Source organism: Heterocephalus glaber, unplaced genomic scaffold, assembly GCF_053883595.1.
Source record: "Heterocephalus glaber isolate CG9 unplaced genomic scaffold, H.glaber_assembly_v1.0 deba00001472, whole genome shotgun sequence".
NCBI lineage: Eukaryota > Metazoa > Chordata > Mammalia > Rodentia > Bathyergidae > Heterocephalus > Heterocephalus glaber.
In genome coordinates, this window is record NW_028258315.1 from 25,952,806 (window position 1) to 25,978,423 (window position 25,618).

The following is a 25,618-nucleotide window of genomic DNA, read 5'->3' on the forward strand; positions in this document are numbered from 1 at the left end:
AAAACGCGTAAATAAGTCTCAAAACCAGACTTCCCTATCACCTACAGCAACCCCAAAGGGAAATGAGATGGAACCCTCTGATACTCAACCACCTGGACCCACTGAACTGGCAACAAAAGGGGATCTGGAAAAAATGAAATCAGAGATCCTGATGTTCCATCCTGTGGTGTGATGCTCAGTGTGACTCCTCACCCAACCTAATTGGGTGGCTATGAAATTAGCTACCTATGTTTTAAAATTTCCCCCCGTAGGAATGAACACTTGGGTACCTCACAGCATTGTGTAATGATGAATTACACTGTTCATTGGTAAGAGACTTGGGTTTTTCTGTAGGTAGGTAACTTTATAAATACAAATGGTCATAATGAGCTGCTCCTGAGTCTACAATCTCTGAAAAGTTGGTCATGTTTACTTGCTCCCGATTCTCTACCTGTAAAGTGGAGACAAAAGCCACTGCTATCCAAGTTCAGATGTCTAAATTAAATATTGGGAAGGCCAGAAACACAGTCGAGACAATGAATGCCAAAATCAAGAACAGCATATTTAATTGAAATTTTAATGGAAGTGAATATTAACCACAGACCCCATTTCCCACAGAATCACAGCCTCCTGGAACCCCAGTCACAATCTCCCTTATAAAAGGAAGACCTCCGCCCCTAGTACAACAGCTTCAGAGGTCTTCCCTAAGGCATGCAACCCCTCTGGAAACACTTGCCACTTTCATAGCATAAGGGGAGCTCTATGCTAAATGCTAGGAATACAGGGCAGAGAAGGGAAAGGAGGGTTGCCCAGCTTTCCTCTACCACTCTGCCTTTGCTGAGTTCATTCTAATGGGAGAATGGACATCAATTAGAGGCACTCCAACAAAATATAGAATTACAGCAGTGTCTGGTTTCCAATGATAATATGGGGTGCTGACAGAACACAGAATGAGATGATTGATCTGGTTGGGGTGACAGGGAGCATGTCCCCAGGAAATGGGTGTGACCTGTGATGAAAGGGAAAAGGTTCTTGGTCAATCACTTGAGTGAGGAACCCCATGCCAGGAAGGTGGAAGGAGTCACATGTTCTGAGGAACTGAAGGATTCTAGTGTACCTGGATCACAGAGTATGACAGCTGTTAGAACTGGACTCCTCAGGCCAGGAAGTGATCTTTATCTTTGTTCTATTGAATACTTAGATGTAACTGTCATCAGAGTAAAAAAAAGTTTTCAGAGTTATGCATGTAAAAAGGGGTCAGATCTATGTTCAGGAGATAACTCTGGCTACAGTGTTCACCATGAAGTGGATAGAAGCCCCACTGGGTGCAGAAAGAGAGGGAGGGAGGTTTGGGAGCACTCTGTGGTGGAGAAATTTCCACTTGTCACAGGGCAAGGATGGTGAACAGAGCCAAGAAGATGGATTTGAGAGCTTTTTGGGCAACAATCTGACCAGGACTTGATTTGGGTTGAACGTGCTTCTCATGGAAAGTGGGAAAGAAGTCCAAAGTCCTTCCATGTTTCAGGCCTTACAGTAAGATGATTAGGAATGGAAACCTAGAGGGAGGATTGGGTTTGGGGTGAAAGAACTTAAGTGTGACTCTGTTGGTTAATCTTGATTGTCATATTGACTAGATTGACTCCTGAAGAAGTGATTGGATTGTGAGGGCATAAACCTCATCAATGGTTAACCCATTGATGAGTTCATAGCTGAATGGGCTATGAATCTTAAGGACTATATCTGGTCCCTAGCTCCTGGCCCCTTCCTCCTGGGCTCTTCCTCTGCTCTCTGCTTTGCAGTTGCCATGAGTTGAGCAGCTTTCCTCTACCACTCTCTCCTTCCATGATGTTTATGCCTTGGAGACAGATGACCAAGGACTGAATCTCTGAAACTGTGAACCAAAATAAATCTCTCTTTCTTTAATTTGTGAGTTTTAGCTATTTTGTCCCAGAGATAAGGAAGCTGACCAAAGCCTTTAGCTTGCTTATGTTGAGATGGCTCAACGTGGTAGGGATGCCAAGCAGCAATGGGGGAGGCAAGTATGAACTTAGAGGAGGGACTGGAAAGACTCATGAAGCCCCTCAGCCTTCACTGAGCAGGTCAGGTGGAGTCAGGGGACAGAGGAGGAGGAGAAAGGGCTGTCTAAATGGGGTGGCAGGCCTGAAGTGGGATGGGGCTATGATCTGAGAGGATGCTCACTGGAGAGAGCCTGTATCTGTGCAGCTGAGCACACCTGTTCATGTGGGCTCATGTCTCAGACAGGTGAGGCTTTCCTGAGACTGGGAAAGGTGTGGAGGCCACCCGTGAGGTAGTGGTGGCTTCTCTTTTGGCTCAGGGTTAAAGGGAAATGCAGCAAACATTAATCTTATTTATCTTTGAAGGTATGTGGTGTTCATTCAACAGATCTAGAAAGGAATGTTCAAATCAGAAGCTAGTGTCCCACGAAAGGTTTGGAGGCAGTTGGTGACACCATCATGTTTAGTATCTTCACACAGGGTCATGCTCTGAGGGCTTCCTCACACTGGAGCTTTTTAAGAATTGACTGCTTGTGTTGTTTCCCACTGTAAAACCTTTATGTTTAAAATCTAGAGAAAGAATTGATGTGCTTGTAGTCCCCTGTAGCAGTTGCTAGGTATGGTTTCAGATGGTGGCCTCACTTCTGGCAGCCGCCATGTTTAAGTCTTACCTGGGTTTTCTTACAGAATGAGGCAAAGGGACAATAAGTACAAAAGATGACAGGAGCTCCCTGACCATGCAGAGCTGGGCCAGGGCTGGAGAGTTTACACTTGTGGGATCCCTGTGCTTTCCAAGACCATGTGAGAGATGCATAGTTACTCTCATCCAAAGGTGAAGAAGTTGGGGCTTCAAGATGTTCAGCTACCAGGGGCTGGCAAGATCCACCTGCCAGTATTCCAGCTCAGTCCTGGAATCTGTCCCCGGAATATGGTGACTTCTCCATCTCCTGCTGTTCTATTTATTAGTCACTGATCTCTGACCTTTATTATTTAAAAGTGTCTGAGTCAAGAGGCAAATATGTTTCTTAAACTTATGAGCCAGAGCTTCTTACTTTTCCTTCCTAAATGAGGAAAGAGAAGTGAGTTTCCAAGGCTGTACCATGCCATCCTACCTCCCTGTCTGCTCGCCTTCCATGTGTGCCTCGGCTCCTGATACCTGGCTTCTTACCTCAGATGCCATGCTCCATGCCAAGTGGGAAAGAAGTCCACCTGCACAGAGCTCTGTGGGTGCCATGTCCCCTTTGGGCACCCTCCTCCTGCACCATGGGGCATGTTTGCCACATCCTTTGTCCAATGTGATGTGGGACTCTGTAGACATAACAAAGACAGGGACCACCAGTCTCAGATTCTCTCCTTCTTCTTTCAGACATTGCAGGGTACCATGCACCTTTGCTCCAAGCAGTGAGGAAGGTGGGAAAGGGTGAGGCCTTGGGCACACTCCCGAACAGTCAAGGGGGTTCCTGGGACCCCCAGGCTTTGACCTTCCTGTTCCATCTGCTCTTTCCACCACCTTCATTACTTATTGTTTCATTTAGATCTTTTCAGCTTCTTTTTTCTTCTCTTTCCTTTTTTTCTCTTTCTCTCTGCTAATTACAGGTTTAGTTTTCATATTCATATAATTTACATAATCTAAAATCATATCTTTGTACATTTTAACACTCTATGTTTCAACCCAAGCCAGAATATATAAGTAGAATAAGGCCTTTCCCTACAAGGTGCCGCACACCCTTTTGATTAGCAACTGCATCTCCTTATTAACATCCGAGTGATTTTCAGTGCACCTGTAAGGAAAACACATTTCCTCACTTTGGAGTTGAGAAAGTAAGACACGGCTGATCATCCGGGCAACAGGGAGCAGATATTATCCAGAAGTGATATGTAGAAACCATTGTCTTCTTACCTGGCTCCTTCTGAAAAGGGCTTTTTGGAAGCACAAGAGGCTTTTTGGATTCACATGGCTGGCATCCAGCAGGTCTGCATACCGTCTCAGGGCGGTGGAGAGACTCGATCCATCTGTGGGTGATACATGAGCCCTGAATAGAGTTCAACATCCACTGTGCCCAGGGTCTGGGCTTCCTGGGGTGGCCCGCATGAAACTGCGTGTGACCTGCACAGAGCTCTTCGGGTGCTGTGTCCTCTTCAGCCCATGGCTCTCTCAGCATCAGTGTTCTATGGAGTGTAGCTTGAGGCATCCTTGTCTGCTCACATCAGTGCTGCTTATCACACTAGTGCACAAAAGCAGCTTTCAAAAACCCACACTTTGGGAAGGTATGAGTTACCCCGTGACTAAGCTCTGATGTGGTTGTGCCTGGGGCTCGGCTTGATCTGTCCCCAGGTGAATGAGGAAAGGGGGCTGCTCTTGCCCAAGGTTGCTCTGCCCTCATCTGCCCAGTTCTTCTCTTCCCAGAACAAAGGTAAGAAGGAAGGGACCCTGAGTGGAGCCCAGGGCAGGGAACCTAGAATGAAAGACTCCTGAGTTGTCAAGATTAAACATAAGACTTCACGGAACTTTGTGGGCCATGGTTGGCTTTACCCTCAAAATGGGAACGAGGAAAGGAGATGGCCATCACCTACCATTTGGGGCTTGTAAAACTTTTTGGAATTTTTATATGTAGTTTAATATTGATTTTGTAACTCAAAGAACTGAGGCCCAGAAAGATTAAATATCTGATCCTAGCCTGGCAGATGATGTCAGCTGTGTCTCCCATTCCCATTCCACCATCCTTTTCCTTTTTTAAACTACAAAACCCTAGTTATGCTCAGAACAGCGGTGTGACCAGCCGAAAGTACTTGCTATCTCAGAATCCTCTGCAGTTAGGAAGAGCCATGTGATTTAGTTCTGCCCAATAGCACAGAAACTGAAGTTTTCTCGGGGGGAATACATGCTTTCCTGATTCTGATGTCCTTCTTTCATTTTTTTCTTCTTTATCTTTCTGCCTGAAATATGGGTGTGAGGTCTGTATGTGCAGCGGCCACCTATGTTAAGAGGCAGTGAGCTCTGAGATGCATGCCAGTATTCTGGGGATGGTGAGGCAGGAAGGTGGGGTGACCTTGGTCCCCAACAGCTGCTCCCACCCTAGATGGCCTAATTCAGACTCTCTGAGAATGAGAAACACTTGTTTTTCTTGGACCCCCTTTCCATAGGTCCCCATTATAGGCAAACTAATCTCTGACTGATATCCCCAGAATCCCCAGCCCATTTAGGTAGAGTTTTGTAAAAAGATTTATAATTGGGGCCAGGGATTTAGCTCAGTGGTTCCGCTGCCTGCCTCAAAAGCACAAGGACCCGAGTTCAATCCCTGGTACCAAAAAACAAAACAAAACAAAACAAAAGATTTATAGTGAAGTACACTACAAAGGAATTTGTTTATAGAAACGTCTAGTTTACAAAGATATTGAAATGGTTAATGTTAGATTGGACTGGAGCATGAGTCAGACCACTAAGGCAGGCAAAGTTGAAGCAATGAGGCAAGGAGTTTATTGTGACCTGGGTGCAGGTTGGCCAAGGTTGACAAGATCGTTGGCATAGGAAGGAGGGTGCACACAGTTTATATAGGGGAGTTTAGGTAGGTGAGGGAGTGTCAGCTCAGAGGGTGAAAAATTTTGGGGTCTCCTGAGTGATAGGCTTGAGGTTGGCGAACAGAAGGGTGAGGGTAGAAGGGGGATGGGAGGTACAGCAAGGTGTAGCAGGTGCCTTGTGGTCGAAGAATCAGTCTCCTTGCAGGTGTGAGTGAGTGAGTTGTATTTTTGGAGAATTGGTCTTGCAGGTGTGAGTGAATGAGGTGGTAGCTGGCTTCTATTCATCACTGTCCTTGCAGGCAATGTGTGTCGTTTGAGGTTTTTCTTTCTCAGATGGGCAGGGGTCTCACTTGGGGAGGCCTGTCAGTTAATAGTATTGATAATGAGTTTCTAATTAGTGTATCCTTTCATTCCAATGTTTTATAATTACAATTCAGTATTATTTCAAAGAAAACCACTAGCAATTGTGGAAGGTGTAATACTTTGAAATACTGAAGTATGTGGGTGACTTGCTTCATGTTTTCATCTTGCCACTGGAATAAGCCACAGATTCCCTAGGTGTGAGGGTGGGACCATAATAAAAGAAAGTCATAAATCAATAATTTACCAGGTGCACTGGTGGGAGCACCAGGCAGGTGGCTATAACAAGGTGGGAAAATCTCCTTTATAGGTTCAGGTGTTATCTTAGGCATTCTTGTCTTTAGGTGGTGGAGGCTGGAGGTTTGTTAAACTTAGGGGTATACTCCAAGAAACCTATCTGTTAGTCGTGAGAATGTGAGGTCAGTAGATACCAAATGAAAGGACCCCAGCCAGCCCAGGATGATTTGGGCTATCAACCCACAGCACTCCATCTCTCCATAGCCACTGTGCTCTAGTCAGTTGAGGTCAGGCAAGCCAGGGTCTTTGGTGTACATGTGGCATCCTCATAGGACTTTGGTCACATGCACATGTGTTCAGTTGGGTTTTAGTACTGGGAATAATGTGCCTCTCTTGAGCACTGTTTTTATCGTTAGGATGCTGAGACTGGTGGTAGGGAGCATGGCCACTCTGCAGTTCACCCTTGAGCCTGGGGTGGGGTCAGAGCACATACTTTGTATCATGTCCTTGGTTTCTCTGATTTTTCTTGTTATTTTCTCCCCCTTCTCCTCAACTAGAGTCTTTAAGTCTTATTAAGATGTGCTCCCTTGTGAGTGACTTCAGGTCCCCCTTGGAGCAAGGTGGAGTGAACATTGATTGACAACCAGATGGACTTATGCCAGCTGCAAGCCCAGCAGGAGGATGCTGGAGAGAAAGATGACTCTCTGCTCTAACTGGGGACAGGGGAATCTGAGGCTGTGATCTGGGTTGATGCTGAAAATGAGTTCCATTTAGGAGGGAGAATCTGCCAGCCCTCATAGCCACCATGCTACCCGTTGGCTGGAACCAGGCCCTTCCAGGGTTGGTATCCCTCAGAAGCCAGTTCCTGCTACTGTCCCCAGAGCCCTGAGACCAGTCACTGCGTGGATGCAGCTTGCAGACACTGAGTGGCTCCTTCCAAGAAAGTGAAGCTGTGGTCCTGCTGCTTTGTTTCCCCAAGGGACTCTCCTGAGGGCTTCCTGCTGGTCCTTCTCTCCAAGCTGTATTTTGCTTCTGGTGTTCTCTACTTTCTCTGAGGGACTGTCTCTATTTCCTGACTAAGACCATACCTAATATGCCATGTCAGGGCTTTCTGGGCAACAAGCGCTGGTCTGGACCAGCCTGTATTTTCTGTGCATTATTGATGGTAGAGGTTCTCTGCCTCTCTGAGAGAGGCCTGTCCATGAGTCTGGACAGCCCCTAGCCCTCCTCCTTGGTCACCAAGGAAGGGTCTTTTCTTCACCTTGTTCTGGAACAAGCTCCTGGTGTGCCCTGGGGGCAGGACCAAGCAGACCGTCCTAAGCGTGAAGTCACAAAGTTGATCCAAGCTGAGATGTCTGCCAGGCAGTTAGGAAAGAGGAGGCCATGTGGAATGGAGAGAGTAAATGGTATTGATTTGAAAGATGCTGGACAAAGGGGTTGGCTGTGGGCAAAGGCAAGAATTAAATCACCCCAAGACTGATAAAGTAAGAAGTGAAGGGGGCAAGGGGATGATCTTGGCTCTGGCATCTCTGACATCTCTGGCAGAGAGACAGAAAGTACAGGCTGAGCATCTGTCTGAAATATTTGGGACCAGAAGTGTTTTGTTTTTTGGGTTTTTTTTGGTACCGGGGATTGAACTCGAGTCCTTGTGCTTGCGAGGCAGGTGGAGGAACCACTGAGCTAAATCCCTGGCCCAGAAGTGTTTTGGGTTTGGATTTTGAGATGTGGATATAGATATAAATGTAGATACAGAGGGATGGGATTTAGCTCAGTAGTGCTGCCGCCTGCCTCAAAAGCGCAAGGCCCTGAGTTCGATCCCCCTACCCCCCCCCCCGCAAAAAAATAGAGAGAGGATGGGACTCAAGTTTAAATATTAAATGCATTTATGTTTCAGACACACCTTGTCCACATAGCCCAAATGGCAGTTTTGTACAGTATTTTTAGTGCACCTGTGTTCTGACTGACTGGTGACATGCAGTCAGGTGGGGAATTTCCCACTGGTGCCATGATATTAGCAGCATTTTGGATTTCAGGATTTTGGAATGGGGCTACCCAACCTGTACCCATAGTTGGAGGGATCCAGAAGGTAAGAAGAGGCACAGGACAGGCAGCTTCAGGAAGAAAGCAGGAAATGGTGGTAGGTGTTGGAGGAGCCCAGACTTTACTGGACATGGCAGCCATTGGTACAGTGAGCTGCGGATATAGACTAGTGTTATGGGCAAAAGGCTGACTGGATAGAATTCAAACACAGGAAGTGTCAAGAAAATAGGGGATTTAGGAAAGCCTACATTTTATAAAATGCTTTGAAGGGAAAGAGAATTTTATTTGGGGGAGCAGGTGCTGGAGAAGTGTGGTGCCAGGGGGCTTTCATTATTGGTTATGTTTAATGGTGATCAGAGCCTGTCATGATGGTGAAGCCCAAATTTTCATATTTGTCCTATAGGGAAAAAAAAAAGCAAAGCAGTATCTCTCCTCTCAGGAAACCTATATGGATATCTCTCACAAGGAGGGATGCCCTTCCTAAGTCTCTTGCTCAGCCAGGTGACTCTTGATGACCTTGAGAGCCCTGAAGGGGACAAGTGGGCTTTGATTTCTCACAGAGAAGATGGCTTTAACCTGATCGGGTGATAAGCATAGTTCCTGAGTTGTTGTTGTTGTTTGGTTTTAAAAAAGAATTTATGACTCAAGACCTGGATAGAATCATTTAAATATTTTCTGTATTTCTAGGTCAAGTATATTTATGTGGACAATGGGGAGGATATTGGGGAAACCTGTGGCATATGGTCATCAAAGTAGAGACCACATCCTGGAATTGGAAACGAGCAGTTTTTGAGCAACTACAGTGGAAGAGAATTTGACAATTTAAATTCCTATCCAAAAATATATGTATTTCAGAGTATTACATTTAGAATGACAGAAGATTAGCTGTGGAAGCCTCATCTAAATCCAAAGTCTCATCTATTTCTTTTTAATATCTGGGGGCACAAGTCATGGGGAAATTGAGTTTTAGCACCAATGAATGGTCTTCCTGATAGAATTGCAAAGCAAACTTAATTCCAGGAGTATTAGCAATGCTTTTGCATTTTGAGGTTACCTCTTCAAAAAGAGGTCCAGGAGTTTTTCAATGTTGCAAAGCCAATAATGTGTTTATCTCCACTTGCTTTCTCCTGCTGCTTTAAACCCTAACTCTTGTGGCCAAGGCGCCTTCTCACCTGGCCTTGCCTTCACATCCCCACACCCTGTGAGGGATGTCTGGCCTCAACTGGCCATTCTGTCTCTGCCAGGCCATTTTGGCCTCCATGTCTTGTCTCTGTTGGGTTCACCCAGCCATCCACCTACAGGGCCAGGACAGTCCACTTCTTGTTTTCTCAGTGATACACTGCTGTCCTCGTTCAGTTTCATCCCTGCTTTACCAGGTTTCTCAGCTCCCACTTTGGCTTTTTGTTTCTGGTTTTCTTTCCCATCCTGGTGCTTGTATGTTGGCTTTATTAACTGACCTGGCTTTAATACCTGAGCAGGTATTAATGCTCTCTGGAAATTAACACTCTGGTTCATTTGAGCTAATCCTCTCCTGCAGAATGCCACGTTCATCTCAGACTCAAGGGCTCCAGATGGGGCAAGTGTGTGCTGCACATCTGTGTGTGCACACCTGTGTGGTATATGTGTGTGTGTGTGTGTGTGTGTGTGTGTGCACCTGCATGCATGTGCACTTGTGGGAGGTGTGCTGCAGGGTAGGTACAGTGCTCACCAGGAAGGACCACCCTTTTACTCCCTTACCTGGGAAGGCTGGGTAATCTCTTGGAGCCTCAAAATTCATCTCTCTCTGTTTTTCTGACATTTAAAAATTTTTTGTGTTACTAGAGATTGAAACCAGGACCTTGTCCTGGCTGTGTTCCCAGCCCTTTTTAAATTTTGAGACAAGGTCTTGTTGAGTTGCCCAGGGTAGCCCTGAATTTTCAGTACTCTTCCATTAGCCTTTTAAGTATCTAGGATTACAGGCCTGTGCCACCATGCCTGGGTCAATATTCAATCTCTTTAAAACTAGGATTAGGCCAGGCATGGTGGCTTATACCTGTGATTTCAGCACTTGGGAGGCTGAGGCAGGAGGATCACCATGAATTTGAGGCCAGCCAGGGCTACGTAGTGAGTTTTGGGCCAGCCTAAATAGCATAGCAAAAGCCTGTCTCAAAAAAACAAATAAAACAAAATAAATAAAAATAAAATTAGGATCAAAATAATGTGAGAAAATGAAGAGGCATGGAATGCATGTTTAATGGTGCTTATGCCTGAGTGCAGCAGGCAGAGTCTCAGCAGAGGTTCCATCCTCTCATGGGGTCCCACCCCTGTGTGAGCTCCTCTGCCAAGAAGCTGACACACATCTTCCACACCAAACATTTCAGTTCTCTGCCTCTCTCTCCTGCTCCCCAGGGGCCCCGGGTCTCAGACAGTGCAGTATTTCCTCACAGATACTGGGTGGGTGCACTCAGAATGTCGCCAGTGCCCCATATGCTGCTGTTTGTTATCCGTGGGCCAAGGGTGATGTAGACACCCATCTAGTCTTGACTAGCAAGATTCCAGCGATCCCTCTCTTTCTCTTACATGAACACCCTTTCCCCTTTACTTGAATCAGTCAGGGAGTTTCTGCTCCAAGGCTGGAACTCCTGGGAAGATCAATCCACACCCAGAAAGTGCACAAATAGTATCAGAGTCTTAGGGGTTGCAATTAGAGGAACATAGGTTCAGAGAGCTCTGAAGCAGAGCTCTGCAGAAGGCAGGGATTGTGGGAGTGTACTCTAAGCACACAGTGTAGGTCTGTTACAGGGCAGTAAACGTTCTTGTGGAGAGACTTCTGCTGGAATTGGAATGGTGCTGTGTGATAGGAACATGGGACAATTGAAGATAAAGAAAGGGAAGTAAGTATATTCTCACAAAAATGGGCAAAAACAAGAGCCTGATAACCTCTTGCTCTGCACCTTGAGTCTCTGGGCAAAGCATGACGATCTGTCCTTACTGCTTGCAGTCACACATGACTGGAATTCACAACCAGGGGGCAGCTGGAACCCCCCAAGCTCATGTGTAGTAAAATACTCCATTCTCCTTCCTCCCCACCTATTTGTTGCTAAAAATGATATTTTGCAAGACGTTACCCTGGCAGTGGCAGAAGGAAGCTATGTGCGGGAAGCTTTTGTCATGGCTCCAGGGTGGGCCTTGTTTGTCACAGAGGAGCCTCACATTTGTGAGATTTTTCAGCACTCAAAGGCATGAGAAGACCATTGACTGGCTTTGAAGAAGCCAATCGAACTCACTAGCAGCTATCCCAACTCAGCTCATGTGCTTAGGTTTTCCTGCTTTCTGTCAATCTGATAATCACCACTAGCCGATTAGTTAATACAGTCTCTGTCTCTGTCTCCCTCTCTCTCTCTCTCTCTCTCTCTCTCTGCCAGAGGGACTGAGCAGAAGCCACAATGCCAGCAGGATGAGCAGCATTTGTTCTGTCTTGTCCCTGTGTTTTGTGATGGGCTGCACCATCGAGTCCTTATCCCTCCCTTTCACAGTCCTGGAACTTGCTATTATGAACTCATCAGGAGTTTGCCAGGGGAAAGTTCTGCCCATTTTCTGTTTACAGGGAGCCAAATTCTGTTCCTTTGCCTAAAGCAACTGTGCCTCTAGCCATCTTCTGTTCCCAGCACAGTTCCATGAGGCCAGAGCTGTGCCCTGCCCTGCAGACCTCAGATCACGATGCTGCAGAGAAGCTCACTCCTGGGCACCCCATGGTGCATGTGTGAAACATGCGGACTGCATGCTGTGTTCCAGTGTCACAGGAACATTGCCTTGCATACCGGAGAGCACTTCCTGCAGCCTGTTTAAAAGCAGACCTGTATCTGGATATAGGAGACCAGAAGAGAATTGAGGCCTAATTGACCTCCTCTGTGAGCACAAAGGAGAAAGGCTGCACTCAGAAGTGATTGTGTATTATGGGTTCTAGAGAAAAGTTAAGACAGCTGAGGTTAAGTTGTCTACTAGAGGATGTGCTAATGGATATTGGAAAGCAGATGAATCCTGTGTTACGCTGATTGCTTATACTGGTATATGGGTGAATAAAGGCAAGAGGAGCCAGATTTGTGTGAGGATCCTCTGCCTACTAAGAGGCAAGAGCCCCCTGGCTGCCTGCCTGCCTGTTAAACTGACTCTGTGTCTCTTTGTCATCCATCTTCTTTCACTCCAGAGCAAGGGTGGCAGGGTGGGTTGGCTACAGGTGGCGCCCCAAAGTAGGGCTCGGGACTGGGCTCTGCTACACCTGGACACATGACTGGGGCTCAAGCAGCACTCAACAGCTGAGCATCTCCCACCCCATCCTGATGGCCAGTGACCACCTCATCCCAATGCCTGAGCATCCACCCCACCACCATGGCCAAGTGTGTGCCTTATCCTAGCAGCTTCCCAGGTCTTCCCACATGAGCCGGGAGCTTGGAGAAACTGGTGCAGAGGTTACAGTCTTCTGATAATATTTTTTATTTTTGTGTCCACAACCAAAGAAAGGGAAGAACTGTGACCACATTACCACATCATAGTTGTTCTCTGGTGTCATCTTCCTCATCTGGGGCATGTAGTGTAAGGCATTAAGCCTTCCACTTGTCACTTGAAGAAAATAATGGAAGGGACTTAGGTAGCAGCCACAGGCACCGCTCCCTGGTGTCCTTGCCAGAGCTCCTGAAGACCATGGTTCCTGATCACAGCAGGGTTGACACTGTGCAGGATGGGGACATCACAGGCAACCTGCTGATTTCTGTCAGGTAACATTTTGTTTAGGACTTTGGCGAACTTATGGCTGTAGGCTGTCCTGGTTTTCATGCCTCTTGCTCAGGTTGCTGGGATGCTGGTGCAGCACCATCCTCACTATGACTGTCAGGAGTGTCACAAGTCTTGCAATTGTGTAAGTCAAGGTTCTTGGGATGAGGAAGGTAAAGGAAAGGAAGGGGTAAGCACTGAAGGAACAGAAGAACATTCCTTCATGTCTATATGGGTCTTTCTAAAGGGTTTCATAAATGTTTGTAAAATGCATGAACATAAAGCTGGAAAGGTCCCAGGTGCATATCTGTAATTCTACATTTTCCCTCAGAGAGCAGGTGTAAAGGAAATGGTAAGTCTGCCAGAGCCCAAAAGTGTTCCATGATTTGGGCTGAGGAGCAGGAAAGCACAGACACACGTGGGAGCTGGAAGATGTGAGGGAGGGAGGGAGAGGGAGGGAGGGAGAGGGAGGGAGGGAGGGAGGGAGAGGGAGGGAGGGAGGGAGGGAGAGAGAGAGAGTGCAGACCCCAGGAGCACCTTTTCCTTCCCATGCCTTGAGCTTGGAGGGTGGAGCATAGTAGCCATTCCACAGATGGTAAGGTGGGGGACAAACTGGCTCCTGGTAAGGGGGCCTGTATCAAGGAAAAGTCTCCCTGTGTGTGTGTGTGTGTGTGTGTGTGTGTGTGTGTGTGTGTGTGTGTAGAAAATAGAAGGTTTGGACAGAACTCTGCATATTAAGTGTGAATAAGAAAGAAATGTCCTGGCAACCATTCAAACTCCCTGCCCCTGGCACACACAGTGATAGGAGTAACATTACATCACATTCGAAATACAGAAGAACCCATTCTGGGAGAAAGTACAGCCTTAAAATAGAAACACATTTCCCACATATAGTTCAAACCCCAGGAAAAGTTAATATGAATACAAACTCATTTTTAAAAGAAGAGCAGCAAGAAGGAATGGAGTGAGAGTCCCACAATTCTAAGAGAACAAGCTGCTTGAGAATACCATCACTGAGGGCCGGGGATTTAGCTCAATGGCATCGCGCCTGCCTTGCAAACGTAAGGTCCTGAGTTCGATCCCCGGTCCCCCAAAAAAGAGAAAAGAATACCATCACTACTGTCTCCAAAGTGCAGAGACAGCAGGTGATATTCACAGACACTGAACTAAGTACAAGGTAAGAGCTTTCTGGTGTTGGAACGCAAGTATTCAGGAGCCAGGAAGGCAGGAATGGAAGAGTCACAGTAGGAAAACCAGCCCAATGCTGAGTTGAGATTAAGCAACGGGGGTCAGAACTTCACAGCAGAACAGGGATATCAAGATCCCAAGAGTAGTAATAATACTGAGAACATAGAGTGAAGTTCAGATAGGCCACTGGAGGAAGGCTTATGAATCCCAGTGCCTTGATTCCCAGCATAGGTCATTAATAATACCTGGATATTGAAAAAAACACATATAGGACTGGGGATTTAGCTTGGTGGCACTGCACCTGCCTCACAAGTGCAAGGTCCTGAGTTCAAACCCCAGTACCAGAAAAAAAAAAGGGAAATAAACACATATAGTTTTAAGACATGATTCCAACTTTATAATTGTTTTTTGTATTCTTTTTTCTCAAAATTTTCTAATCATCAGTCTACCCGTCTATTTACCCATCTGTGTTTGTCAGCTTTCTGTTACTATAACCCATACTTGAGATAATCAATTTAAAGAGAAAAAGTTTCTTTTGACTAACAGTTTTGGAAGGTTCAGTTCTTGGTTAGTTGGCTCCATTGCTTTGAGCCTATGGCAGACAGCACATCATGGTGGGTATGTATGGTAGAGCAAAAATAGCTGGGAAACAGAAGGGAGAAAGGAAAAGGTTGGGATCCCACAGTCTCCTTCAAGCACACAAACCCAGCGACCTAAGGACATCCCACCTGACCACCTCTTACAGGTTCCACCACCTCCCAAGCCTTTGACTCCTGGGCCTTTGAGGACATTGAAGATCCAGCCATCTAAACGTCTTTTCGTACACCACAGGCAGATGTCTGAGATTTGTCTCCAAATGCTAACACTTATTGTTTCTGAGTACCAGGATTTTGAATGATTCATTATTTTCTTACTTCCACTTTTCCTTATTCCTTGGGCGCTTCATAATGATCCAACATTTGTTTTTATGAAAGCAATAAAGGCACGATTCTGACCATAAGTGAGCCAATCACATCCTTTTAAGATTTCTACCACTCTACTTCATTAACTCATTTCCTCTTGTTGGTTAGATTTTGCTCAGTTTTCCTGTGACAGAAAGCCAGAACAAGAAGCAAAAAGGTCTTCCTTTGAAGCTGATGGAGTTTAATGACATTGCCATACAAGGCAGAAGTTGGAGAACATAAGGTGTGTGTGAAAGGAGAGAGAAGGAAGTTCTTCCTTTGAAGGGTCTGGTGTGAAGGTTGCAGGACAAAGAGCCTGCCGGTCCTCTCCTGCTCAGGGGTCAGGGGAGCTAGGGGTCAGGGGAACCAGGAGTCAGGCAGAGCCAGGGGTTCGGTGTGCCTTGGAGTCCAGAGCTAGACTTCAAATATGTGGCTCTTGGGAAGGAAGGGTCCAGGGGATGTGGACCCAGAGGAAGAGTAGTGGGGTGAAAGTCCATGCAGGTGAGGAATGAGTGGAGTGGAGAGCTTGCAACCCAGTGCAGATTAACTCCTTCAGTCCCGGTCCTGCTTTGCATGGCCAGTGAAGATGAGGTGTGGAATGTAGCACCAGACACCAGAAGAGTTGCACAGCATAAATCCCTCCACGTCAGATCCACGTATACAGCCATCATTCACTACAGAGGGGATGGGGAGTGGGTGGGGAGACTCTGGGAAAAGGAGATTCTGCCTTCAGTCAGAGTCAGATCCCCGCAAACCTGGTTAAATCTTCTCACCACTCAGAAATTGTTCAGAGGCACCTTGAGCAGGTGAGATTTGTGCTCCATTCAGCTTTAGTGGTGTTCTAATAACTGAAGGTAAAAGCCTAGTTCCACTCTGTGCACCTGGGAAGATGAATCCAGTCCTGGCAGCAGACCCAGCTTCATAGCATCACCTGCCAGATCTCATGTGAGCCCCAGGAGAGGAGGAATCAGAGGAAGACCCTGAGCTCAAACTTCAGCTGCATATATGTATCTGTGGTCAGGATGGAAAGGCTGAGGCTGCTTCATTCAAAAGTTATGTTGACAACTTATTAAAAGCAGTCACAGTAATTCTGTTCTACTGGCCTTGGTATAGCACAGCATGGTGAGCTCACAGTATTATTACACACACACACACACACACACACACACACACACACACACACACACACACATATTCAGGGCTTCCAAAGCACTTAATCATACTGGAGAGAGCCCTCATCCATGGCTGGAGACAAGGGCATGTGAGTTGGGGACTGTGTGCCAGTTCTGGTGGGGGTGACCCTGGCTCAGACCAGCTTTCAGGGCAGCATTGTTCCTGTCCTGAGGCGCATCTCCCACCATGCAGCCTTCTCTGTGAGACAGCTCCTGCCTTGTGTGGGAAGGCACAGCCTCTGCCATGGGAGCCCCTCGCCCTTTCTGGCCACATACTAGGGAGATGCTAGAAAATAGATGAACACTAACATAACAGCAAAACCCTCTGGCCTCTGGACTGTGCTCTCCTTGTACCTGAAGGCACCTAAGAGAAATACACAATTTGGACAGATGGTTTGGATTCTGAAGTGGCATTGTTTTAACACCTGTAACATGTACATATTAAAATATTCTCATTTGGGGATTTAAAGAGTAACTTTATATCATCCTATATTTCAGCAAAATCTCATCTTTCAAGGAAAATTTAGGAAGCACAGATAAGATTTTTATATTTATTTAATTTATTTTTTGGTACCAGGGATCAAACTCAGGACCTCATGCTTGCCAGGCAGGCGCTGTGCTGCTGAGCTACATCTCTGGCCTGAGATTTTTAATCTAACTGACCTAATTCTGACATACCTGGCCAGAGGGGATCAATAAAGCGAATGTGACATACATAGAATGCCACCCACCATGGGACTTCTCTGAATGACAACAGGGATGTTTACAGCACATCGTACAGAGAGTGATGCCAAGCTAGATTCTCAGTCTTGTTTCATTTTTGTTAAGTGACATGGTACACACACCACCACCACCACCAAATGTAACCCATGGGTATCCCAAAAGGGTGAGGAAAGGGGCCATTTCCTGGTTTTGCTTGCCTGTGTGTCCTGCAGGGTTGCAGAGAGGAGCCCCAAGGTAGGGCCCACTCCTCTCCCCCTCCCAGCCCCATCCAGGCTCTTAATCCATTTCAATCACCAAGTGGGTACTTGATTGCCAGGTGGATTTAGAAACTGCGAGTACTTCCAGCCATCACTGCAGTGACTGTCGGAAATGATGACTTTGCCCACCCCGTGGCTCTGATGGCTTAAGTCAGAGGACCTTGTGTGGGAGCCATGTGCCCACATGACCCTGGGACATTATCCTTCCCCGCCTGTCCCCAAGACCTGTGCCCTCAGAAAGGTCTGAGGTGTCTACAGTAGCAGCTCCTAAGGACCCCTGGTTTCATTTGTGAGTTGGTATTTCTGAGCAGCAACCCTGCGAAGCATCTGAGATGTATGTGTCATTTCATTGTTAACTCATTGCTCAAAACAGTAAGGGAGCTGATTCCCAGTGTTCATGTTCTGCTTTCACCAATAATAATGTTAGGAGAAATTTGACTTTTGTATTTAACTTTAAATTTGCAAACAGCTTTATTGAGATATAAATTCACACACCATAACAGTTCACTTGTTTTTCACAGTTAATGGTTTTGAGTATATTCCCAGAATTGCACAACCAGCACTGCAATATAATTTTAGAACATTTGTGTCACTACCAGAACCTCTGGGCCTATCAGCAGTCACTTCTCACCACTCACCCCAGCTGGCATCTTGTCCTGGGAAACCAAAATTTTGCTTTTAGGCTCTAGAGATTTTCTTGTTCTGGACATTCTCCTGTTCTCTCTCTCTCTCTCTCTCTCTCTCTCTCTCTCTCTCTCTCTCTCTCTCTTCTAAGTCACTAAGTTGCCCAGGCTGCTCTCCAATTTGTGGTCCTCCTGCTTCAGCCTCTCAGAGTGCTGGAATTATAGGTGTGCACTACCACACTCAGCTAGGACATTTCATATAAATGAAATCCTATCATATGTGGCTTTGAGATGGGATGGAAAAATTAAAGATTGGTAAAAAGGAGACAAAACGTTTGTAATTTTTTAGTAGTACTTTTGAGAAAAATTGCAGTTTTAAGACACGAGTTACCCAAGCCTTTTTCTCCTCCAGGAAATGCACTGAAATTTTTTTCAAAGGTTTTAAGGACTCAATATGCCCGTGAATTGGGCTCTGAGCCTGTGCTTTTCACCTATAAATTACCCTTCCTTCCACAGACCTTATTCTCAAGGAAGCAGCAATATTAGTGGGTGGCAGATCTCAGCTTCAAAGGCAGGTAAATGATTTGTGTTCTAACCCAGCCCACCAGATGGGTAGCCAGACAAACATTAGGAATACATATCCTAGATCACTCATCTTGAGGATGTCACCAAAGCCACATAAAAATCCCCAGCCCCAGACTATAATGTGCCTCTCTCCCACAAGGGCCCACACTCCAGTCTGAGTGTATATATTAAAAACTCTGCCTAATAAACCTCTTTATGCCTCTCAAAAATTCTTTTTCTGGGCCAGGGATGTAGCTCAGTGGTGCTCATCCCTGCCTGGCAAGTGCAAGGTCGTGAATTTGATCCCTGGTATGGAAAAAAAAATTCTTTTTCTGTGACAGAAATCAACAAACCTACAACCTACCCCATGGGTGGGGTGAGTTGAGGTCTCCACCTCCTCTTTGGGGGAGCTCCTTGGACTCTGTCTGGTGACAGCCTTTTTAACTGTCTTCTTTCTCTTACCTGCATAATGTATTGGAATTTCGCCCATGTTGTGGTGAATCAATACCTCATTCCTTTTTGGTACCAAATGATGCTCTATTGAATCAGTATACCACATTTTATTTGTCATTCATGGGTTGCAGTTTCGAGCAGTTTCCACTGTTTTTTTTCTGAGGAACTGTAATTTATTTTATAAGCAATGACAAAGGGGTCACCCTGCTGGCTTTGCGGATTCCTCTGCCTCTGAGGGGGCTTCACTGGCCTCCCCTGTTGTTCTTGTCCTCATTGGAAGAGTCGGAAGAGCCATCCTCGTGTACCTCCTGCCCCATGCTTTGCTCCTGGGTGACGCTGAGAGGGCTGCTCATGTACCTGTGCCACAGCGGATGCCAAAACCAGGAGAAGCCCTTCTGACTGTCCTTTTCTGCTGAGTACTCCCTTTTCTGCCCAGAAACGCTACTTGATGACCTTTCCTTATCTTTCCCCAAAGCTCTTCTGTGGGAGCAAATCTTGATGAGGTAGAAGATGAAGATCAGAAGCGTTAGGGCCACCATGATCGATGTTGACGAGATGAGCGTCTTGGTGGAGGTCCTCGAGCTCTTGTTGATGTAGGTCTTGTTCTTCCACTGCTTCTTGTCCCGCTGCCTCTGGGCCACCACCTCTTCCTGCTGCGCACTGAGCAGCTTCATCAGGAGGCATATCCTGGAGATGAGCTTGGCACAGGCCAGGTGCATGCTGGGCTCGGAGCAGTCCACTGACAGGATGTGAATAATGTCAGAAATGAGCGTCCTCAGCTCCTTGTTGGGAAGGAGGATGTAAAGCTGCTGGTCCAGCTGGGTCTCAAGCTCATCTTCGGGGGAGGACAGCAAGGGGACAGAGGTTTCTGGAGGGGGTGGCTCAGTGCCGGTGCTGGTGTTCTCCCTGTGCCTCTCATTGGTGTGATCATCGGTGGATATCAGGGTGAGGGCAGAATCTTTGGGAGAAACGGGAGAGTTTATGGTAAAAGCATTTTGTTCAGAGATGTTTTCTGAAGTTTGGTCTTCTACAGCAGTGCTGCCTGTGGAGGTATTGGCCAGATCATATAATTCAGGGAAAGGATGGTCCTGAATACGTGGGTCTCCAGACGATGAGAGGAGCCCTTGGGAGCGGGAATGGATGAGGCTCCTCAGTGCTGAGAACAGAGGCCCCTCCACAATCTTCAGCCTCCCGTGTGCGTCTTCCTTCATGAGCTGCTTCCTGGGGTTGGCCTTGAGTGTTCTGTGGGCCTTGAGAGAGGCAACTGTTTGAAAGCCATGACCTGTTTTGGAAGCTTTCATGCTTTTAACTTTCACATTGGGATTTTCTAAAACCCGAATGCTATTGGTGAGGTCTTTGGCTCCGTGCCTCACCCCATGTGGGGCTTTGGCCAAGGTGGAGGTGGCCAACCTGCCCAGCAGGGGATCCTGCAAGGCAGAAGACACAGGCACCTTCTGTTCTGTATGGAGCAGGTTCCCAGGCCCCAGCACCCCCTCATTCTGCCCCGGCTTCCCTGTGCTGGGGCTCCTGAGGCTCCGTCCATCTGCGGTGTTTTCGGCCAGTGGCTGGGTGCTCTGCTTCTCCCTGACCACCTGTTTCTGCCTCTCTTTGAGCAGTCTTTTCCGTATGCCCTTGGGGCCCTTGAGGACCCTGTGCACTGTCCGCAGCCTTCTCCCTTCATGCTGATCTTCCACCAGGCTGTTTTCCCGTGCTTCAGCACTTGCCAATTTCTTGGGGACGTCGGGAACAATTTGAAATTTGGGACTTGAAAGGCTGGACTGCATAAGCATGCCTGTTTTCTCTTTTTTCTTAACCTCCTCAATTTTTCTCTGAATTTCTGCACGTAACCAACTCTGTAGAAGATACAGCTTCTTCAGTTCATTTCTATAAGCCATACTGCTGGACACAGGTTGATGAGAGGGGTTTTTCATATTGCCTTTCATGTAACCCTGAGGATTAGCTTCATTTTGTATATTTGAGAAAAGGAGTTGAATGAATGGCAATAATGAGTCTACATCTTCTAGATTTACCTCTGAGAAATTTGGCAGGATGTAATTGAGTGCTCCAACCACATCATTTTCATCTTTAGAGTCAAGCTCCTTGTCCATGAAGTCTGACCAGCTGACATCACTTTGTTCGGAAGATGACTTTCCAGACTCGATCACCAGCTCGGTCTTGGTGTTCATTTTCCGGGCCTGTAACACCCTCATGAAGGCTCCTTCTGGGTTCCCTACAGGGTCTTTCTCAAGACACTGCATGGGATTGGTCACACACTCACTGTCACAGTGCAGCTTGACTGTCTTGCCGACAACCTCAATATCACTTTTAAATTGGCAGAGGCAGCAGGCCATGTGCCTCGGTATGATCAGTGTTTTCAATGCAAGTGTCATCATGATGATGTTCTCGACCACCGGAAGTGGCGTGTATGTTGTCCCCAAGTCTAGATATCTTAATGCTGGCAATTTAAAAAGATAGGAATCTTCAACACTTGACAGAGGATTGTGATTGAGGATGACTTTGTGCAAAAACTGCATTCCATGCCATGCCCTAAATGTCCCAAAGCTAATCTGTTTAACTAAGTTGCAGCGAAGATTTAAAACCTGCAAAAAGGGTAGTGCTTCAAATGTTTGTGCTTCAATAAACTGTATTTTATTACAGGATAAATCTAAATACTGGAGGGACAGCAGGCCTTTAAAGGAATTTTTATGTAATCCAGTCAGGTTATTTTCACTGAGATTTAGTTTCTCAGCAAACCTGTATGTTGTCCAGCTATTCTCACCGAGGTGAAAAATAGCATTTTCTTGGAAATTGAAGGTAGTAAAGGTGTTGTTGAGCTCTAATACAGGCACTTGGTGGAGCTTGTGCTTTGGGCTGAGACCAGCACATGACAAGGTCTCATCCTGGCAGGTACAGAGCTCACATATGTCAGTGTTTGTCCTGGCATTCTGCTTCTCTTGCACTGTGGAAGCCTTTCCTGGAGAGTGACTCACAGAATACTCAGTGACCACAAATTCCACATCCAAAGGCTGAACAGTGACTTCAGCCAGGTTTGGATGCTGAGCCTGCAACTGCTCGGGTTGTGTAAGTATCACCTCAGGCTGCTCTGGAGGAGGAGATGCAGCTTCCTGCAGAGGTACAGAAACCTGAGTCTCTATAGTGAGTACTGCAGTTGTGAGCTCCAGGTTCAAAGCTTGGTCTGTGACTGTGGGTGATGTTGGATGCTGAGCTAGCTCCAGACCCGGGGTTACAACTTGCACCTCATGAGACGCCGGAGTTTGAACCACCTTAGGTGGTTTTGGAGGCTGAGATGGGATCTCAGGCATAGTTGGAAAAGATCTAACTTTTGCAGTAATTCCTGGAGCGCCGATAAGCTTCCGGTGCAAAGGTCGAACTGTGAGCAGACTGAGCTTTGAATGCTGAGTCTGAACCCAGTCTGGAGGTGGAAGTGTCACTTTGTGGTTCTTCAGAGGAAGAGCTGTAGCCTTCTTCAGGGCTGTGGAAAATTCACTGTCTGTAGTACGTTCTGGAATGATGGTGGCTTCCAGGTTCAAAGGGTGAAATGTGACGCTTGGCTGCTGAGCTTGACCCTGAGCTGGAGTTGGAACTGTCGTCTCAGAACGGGGTGGAGGGTGAGCTGCGCTCTCATTGGGTGGCTCACTTGGAAGCTGAGGGAGCATCATGGGCAGGGTTGAAGAAAGTTCTACCTTAGGAGGATCTGGAGGAGGAGATGCGGCTGGTGGCGGTGCAGGAGATGGTTCTTCCTCCTCTGCACGCTGAGGTGGGGTCATCTTCTGAGCTTGAGAAGGTTCCATCTCATTGGGTGGCTCTGAAAGTGGAGCTGCATCCTCCTCCTGGGGAACTGAAAATGGTTCTGTGTCCTCAGGTGGCTCTGAAGGCTGGGCTGAAAATGTTACTCTTCCTGTCAATAAAAGAGAAAGAGTAACCTTCCTGGGGAGTCCTGAAGACTGAGCTGCGAGCTCTTGCTGCACTGGTGAAACTGGTACACCAGAGGAGCCTGGGGACATCGCTAAGCTCTGGGGGTGGTCTGGGGAATATTCCCCAGCAAGCTCTGCAGGTGGAGTTGGAACCTTGCTGACAAATGAAGAGAGTTCATCCTTTATGGCAGGGTTTGGCTGTGGAGTTGTATGCTCTTGATTGTCTCCAAGAGATTCAAACTGCTCAAGGGACACTGAGGACTGAGCTGGGGCCTCCTGTGCAGTTGAAATTTCAATTTCAACCTCACTAGACAACAACTCTCCAGGAGTAACAGCGCCACGGGTCAGTGTTGGAGGCTGAACTTGTTCATCACCTAGAGGAGAGACTGTTTTCTCCTGTAGTTCTGGAGGCTCAGGTATGAGTTCATTAGGGAGCTCTGGAGGCTGAGCTCCAGCCTCTTGAGTGGGCCAAGATGGTTCACCCTCCTCAAAAGTGTATAGATTGCCAGCTTGGGTCTCCTGCTGAGCAAGTTCTGAAGATGTAGCTGGAGCCTCCTGGTGAAATTGTAAGAGCTCAGCTCTTTCCGAGGCCTCAGAAAACAGATTTGGAGCCCCTTGCTGACTTATAGAAGGTTTCACATCATTTACTGGAGTTGAGGGTTGAGCTGCAGCCTTGGGGAGCACTGGGAAGTTTCCCTCCTCTGTGGTGGGTTCTGGGGTTATGGCAAGCTGCAGATTCAGAGGTTTACCAGTCACATGGGGCAAGTGTGGATGCTTAGCTTTGTGGTGATGTGGAGTTGGCACTCTTTCTTTACCATGCTCCGAAAACTGAGCTGGTTGCTTCAGCTGGGTTGGAGAAGTTTCCAGCTCTCCAGTTTCCAAATCTGAGGGCTGATCTGGGGCTTTCAACTGGATTTCCGAAGGTTCTTCTGTCCTAAAAGACTCAGAAAGTTGAGCTGGCTTTGTTTTAGTGGCAGAAAGTTCAGCCTCCACAAGAGGGCCTAGAGGCTGAGCTGGGGCCTCTTGGTGGGTTGAGGAAATTCCTATCTCTTCAGAGAGCTCTGAAGTCTGAGATAGGATTTTTTGTTGGGTTGAGGAAGGTTCCTCCTCCTCAGGACTCTCTGGGTGTTGGGTCAGGGTCTGCAGTTGGCTTGAAGTAGGTTGTGGCTTTTTCCCTGCCTCTGTAGATTTGCTAACCTTCATGTCCACAGGTCTCACTGTGACAAATGCCATGTTTGAATGCTGAGCTTCATGCCTACTTCCAGATGGCGCATTTGCCTCCTGCATCGACAGCTGACCTATATTCTCAGTACCAAGTTCATACTGAGGGTAGGCATCCTGCTGGGTTATAGAAGGTTCAGCTTCCTTGAGGGGCTGTGAGAGTTGACCTTTGACTTCTTCCTGAGGTAAAGAGGACTGGACCTTTGTAGGCTTTGAATTTCGAGTTTGGGCCTCCGGCTGGACCTGAGGAAGTCCTGGGGCCGACCCCTGGGAGGGAGCAGACGATGCTAGGTCATCAGACTCTGGCTGTAGATGTGGAGTAAGGGTATCGGGCAATGCTGCCAGATTAGGGAAAGATGAGGGCTCAGGGGATAACTCTGGCTTGGTGGTCGGCAGGACCCAGTGCCTTTCTAGAAGCGAGGCCGCCTGGACCAGGAACCACAACTGCTGCCAGATGAGGAGTGCGGGAACCCAGGGGCACCGCAGGAACATGATGGGGGTGGGTGGGGGGAGGACCAAAATGAGTGAGATATAGCAATCCAGGCTAGTGGAGTGCAGGTGCTCTGCCCTGTAGGGTAGAACCCTTCTGGCAGCCACTTGCCTTTGAGCCTTGGGAACCCGGAATGTGCTGACCCGCACTGTATTTATGACATCTCTGCTAAGGAAACCTGTATTACATCAGGCCCAGGTGGCCTTGCCCCACATGGGGGAACTTTCCCCCTTAGTGACCAGGTCCACCTCCCCTTCCCCAGGAGAGCTGACAGTGGCCTCTTACAGGGCAGCCTCCCCCATCACGAGGCAGGATGTGGGGCTCAGACCGGGTGGGTCCTGACCACGGGGTAGAGTGGGGTGGACAGGACTGGATCTCTGGGTGCTCAGAATTGCTGGATATTTAGTTTGGTTCTTAAAGGTTGTTACTGAGGGCTGACACCAATGGAAACCCCAGCAGATGACCCCAGACGTGAGAGTCTAACAGGCAGGGCTGCCCAGGCGGGAAGGCTGAGACCAATCAGATCCACTTCTTATGAGCAAGTCCGGGTCACAAACAACTCAGCTGGGATTTCTCAGGGTCTCAGTCTTCAAGGCTTTGAAGCAGGAGAGTATTTCTGGTCAGGGTCTCTCTGCCCCTTCTCAGGCTTCCTTTGAGCAAGGCAGGTAACGTTGGCCATTCGATAGCTGCCCCTTCTGAGGCTCATGTGAAAGTGGCTGATTATTATATAGGCCACATTCACCCAGTATGTCAATGCCATGAAAATAAAGACTACATTCTTGATTCAGTGGAGTTTATCTGGATGATCTACTCTGACCAAGTTAGTAATTTGGCAGCTCTCGGCATCGTAGGTAGTTCAGGGCAAAGGCCCCACGTCACTGCCTGTGTTTGGTCCCAAGACGAAATTGGGGGGGAGGGGGTTCTGGAAAAGCAGCTTCCTATCACAGGCCTTTTGGGCTCTTTGAGCATTGCTTACCGAGTACATTTGGATGGCATAGAAATGGTCCAGAGTGGGCCATTGTGGGATTTGGGAGAACCCAGTCTGAGTGCAGAAGCCAAACTGGGAGAATGCTGTGAACAGAATCCGAAGCAAGGCCCCAGCCGAGGGTCCAGAGCTCTGCTCCTGCACCAGCAAGGTTTTGTCACTCTCAG

General features: G+C 47.4%; 1 protein-coding gene and 1 long non-coding RNA gene across 5 annotated transcripts in view; one reads left to right on the plus strand and one right to left on the minus strand.

Annotated features, from left to right (window-relative positions):
* The window catches only part of LOC147826283 (uncharacterized), a 58,269-nt gene that overhangs the window by 3,032 nt on the left and 29,619 nt on the right, over positions 1–25,618 (plus strand). The window contains exon 4 of one of the 4 annotated variants that reach the window (XR_015439414.1): positions 15,158–15,695. The exons of 1 other annotated variant lie outside the window; for it this stretch is intronic. This is a non-coding gene — a long non-coding RNA (uncharacterized LOC147826283). 2 more of the 4 variants (XR_015439412.1, XR_015439411.1) reach the window with 2 other exon arrangements.
* On the minus strand, positions 18,926–25,121 carry LOC147826284 (leucine-rich repeat-containing protein 37A2-like). The gene has a single exon (XM_087181883.1). The coding sequence runs from the start codon at positions 24,466–24,468 to the stop codon at positions 19,063–19,065; it is 5,406 nt and encodes a 1,801-aa protein (XP_087038009.1). The 5' UTR covers positions 24,469–25,121; the 3' UTR covers positions 18,926–19,062.

Bases quoted from the DNA above. Each gene is read 5' to 3' on its own strand.
- LOC147826284 (XM_087181883.1), bottom strand. From the start codon at position 24,468: ATGTTCCTGCGGTGCCCCTGGGTTCCCGCACTCCTCATCTGGCAGCAG.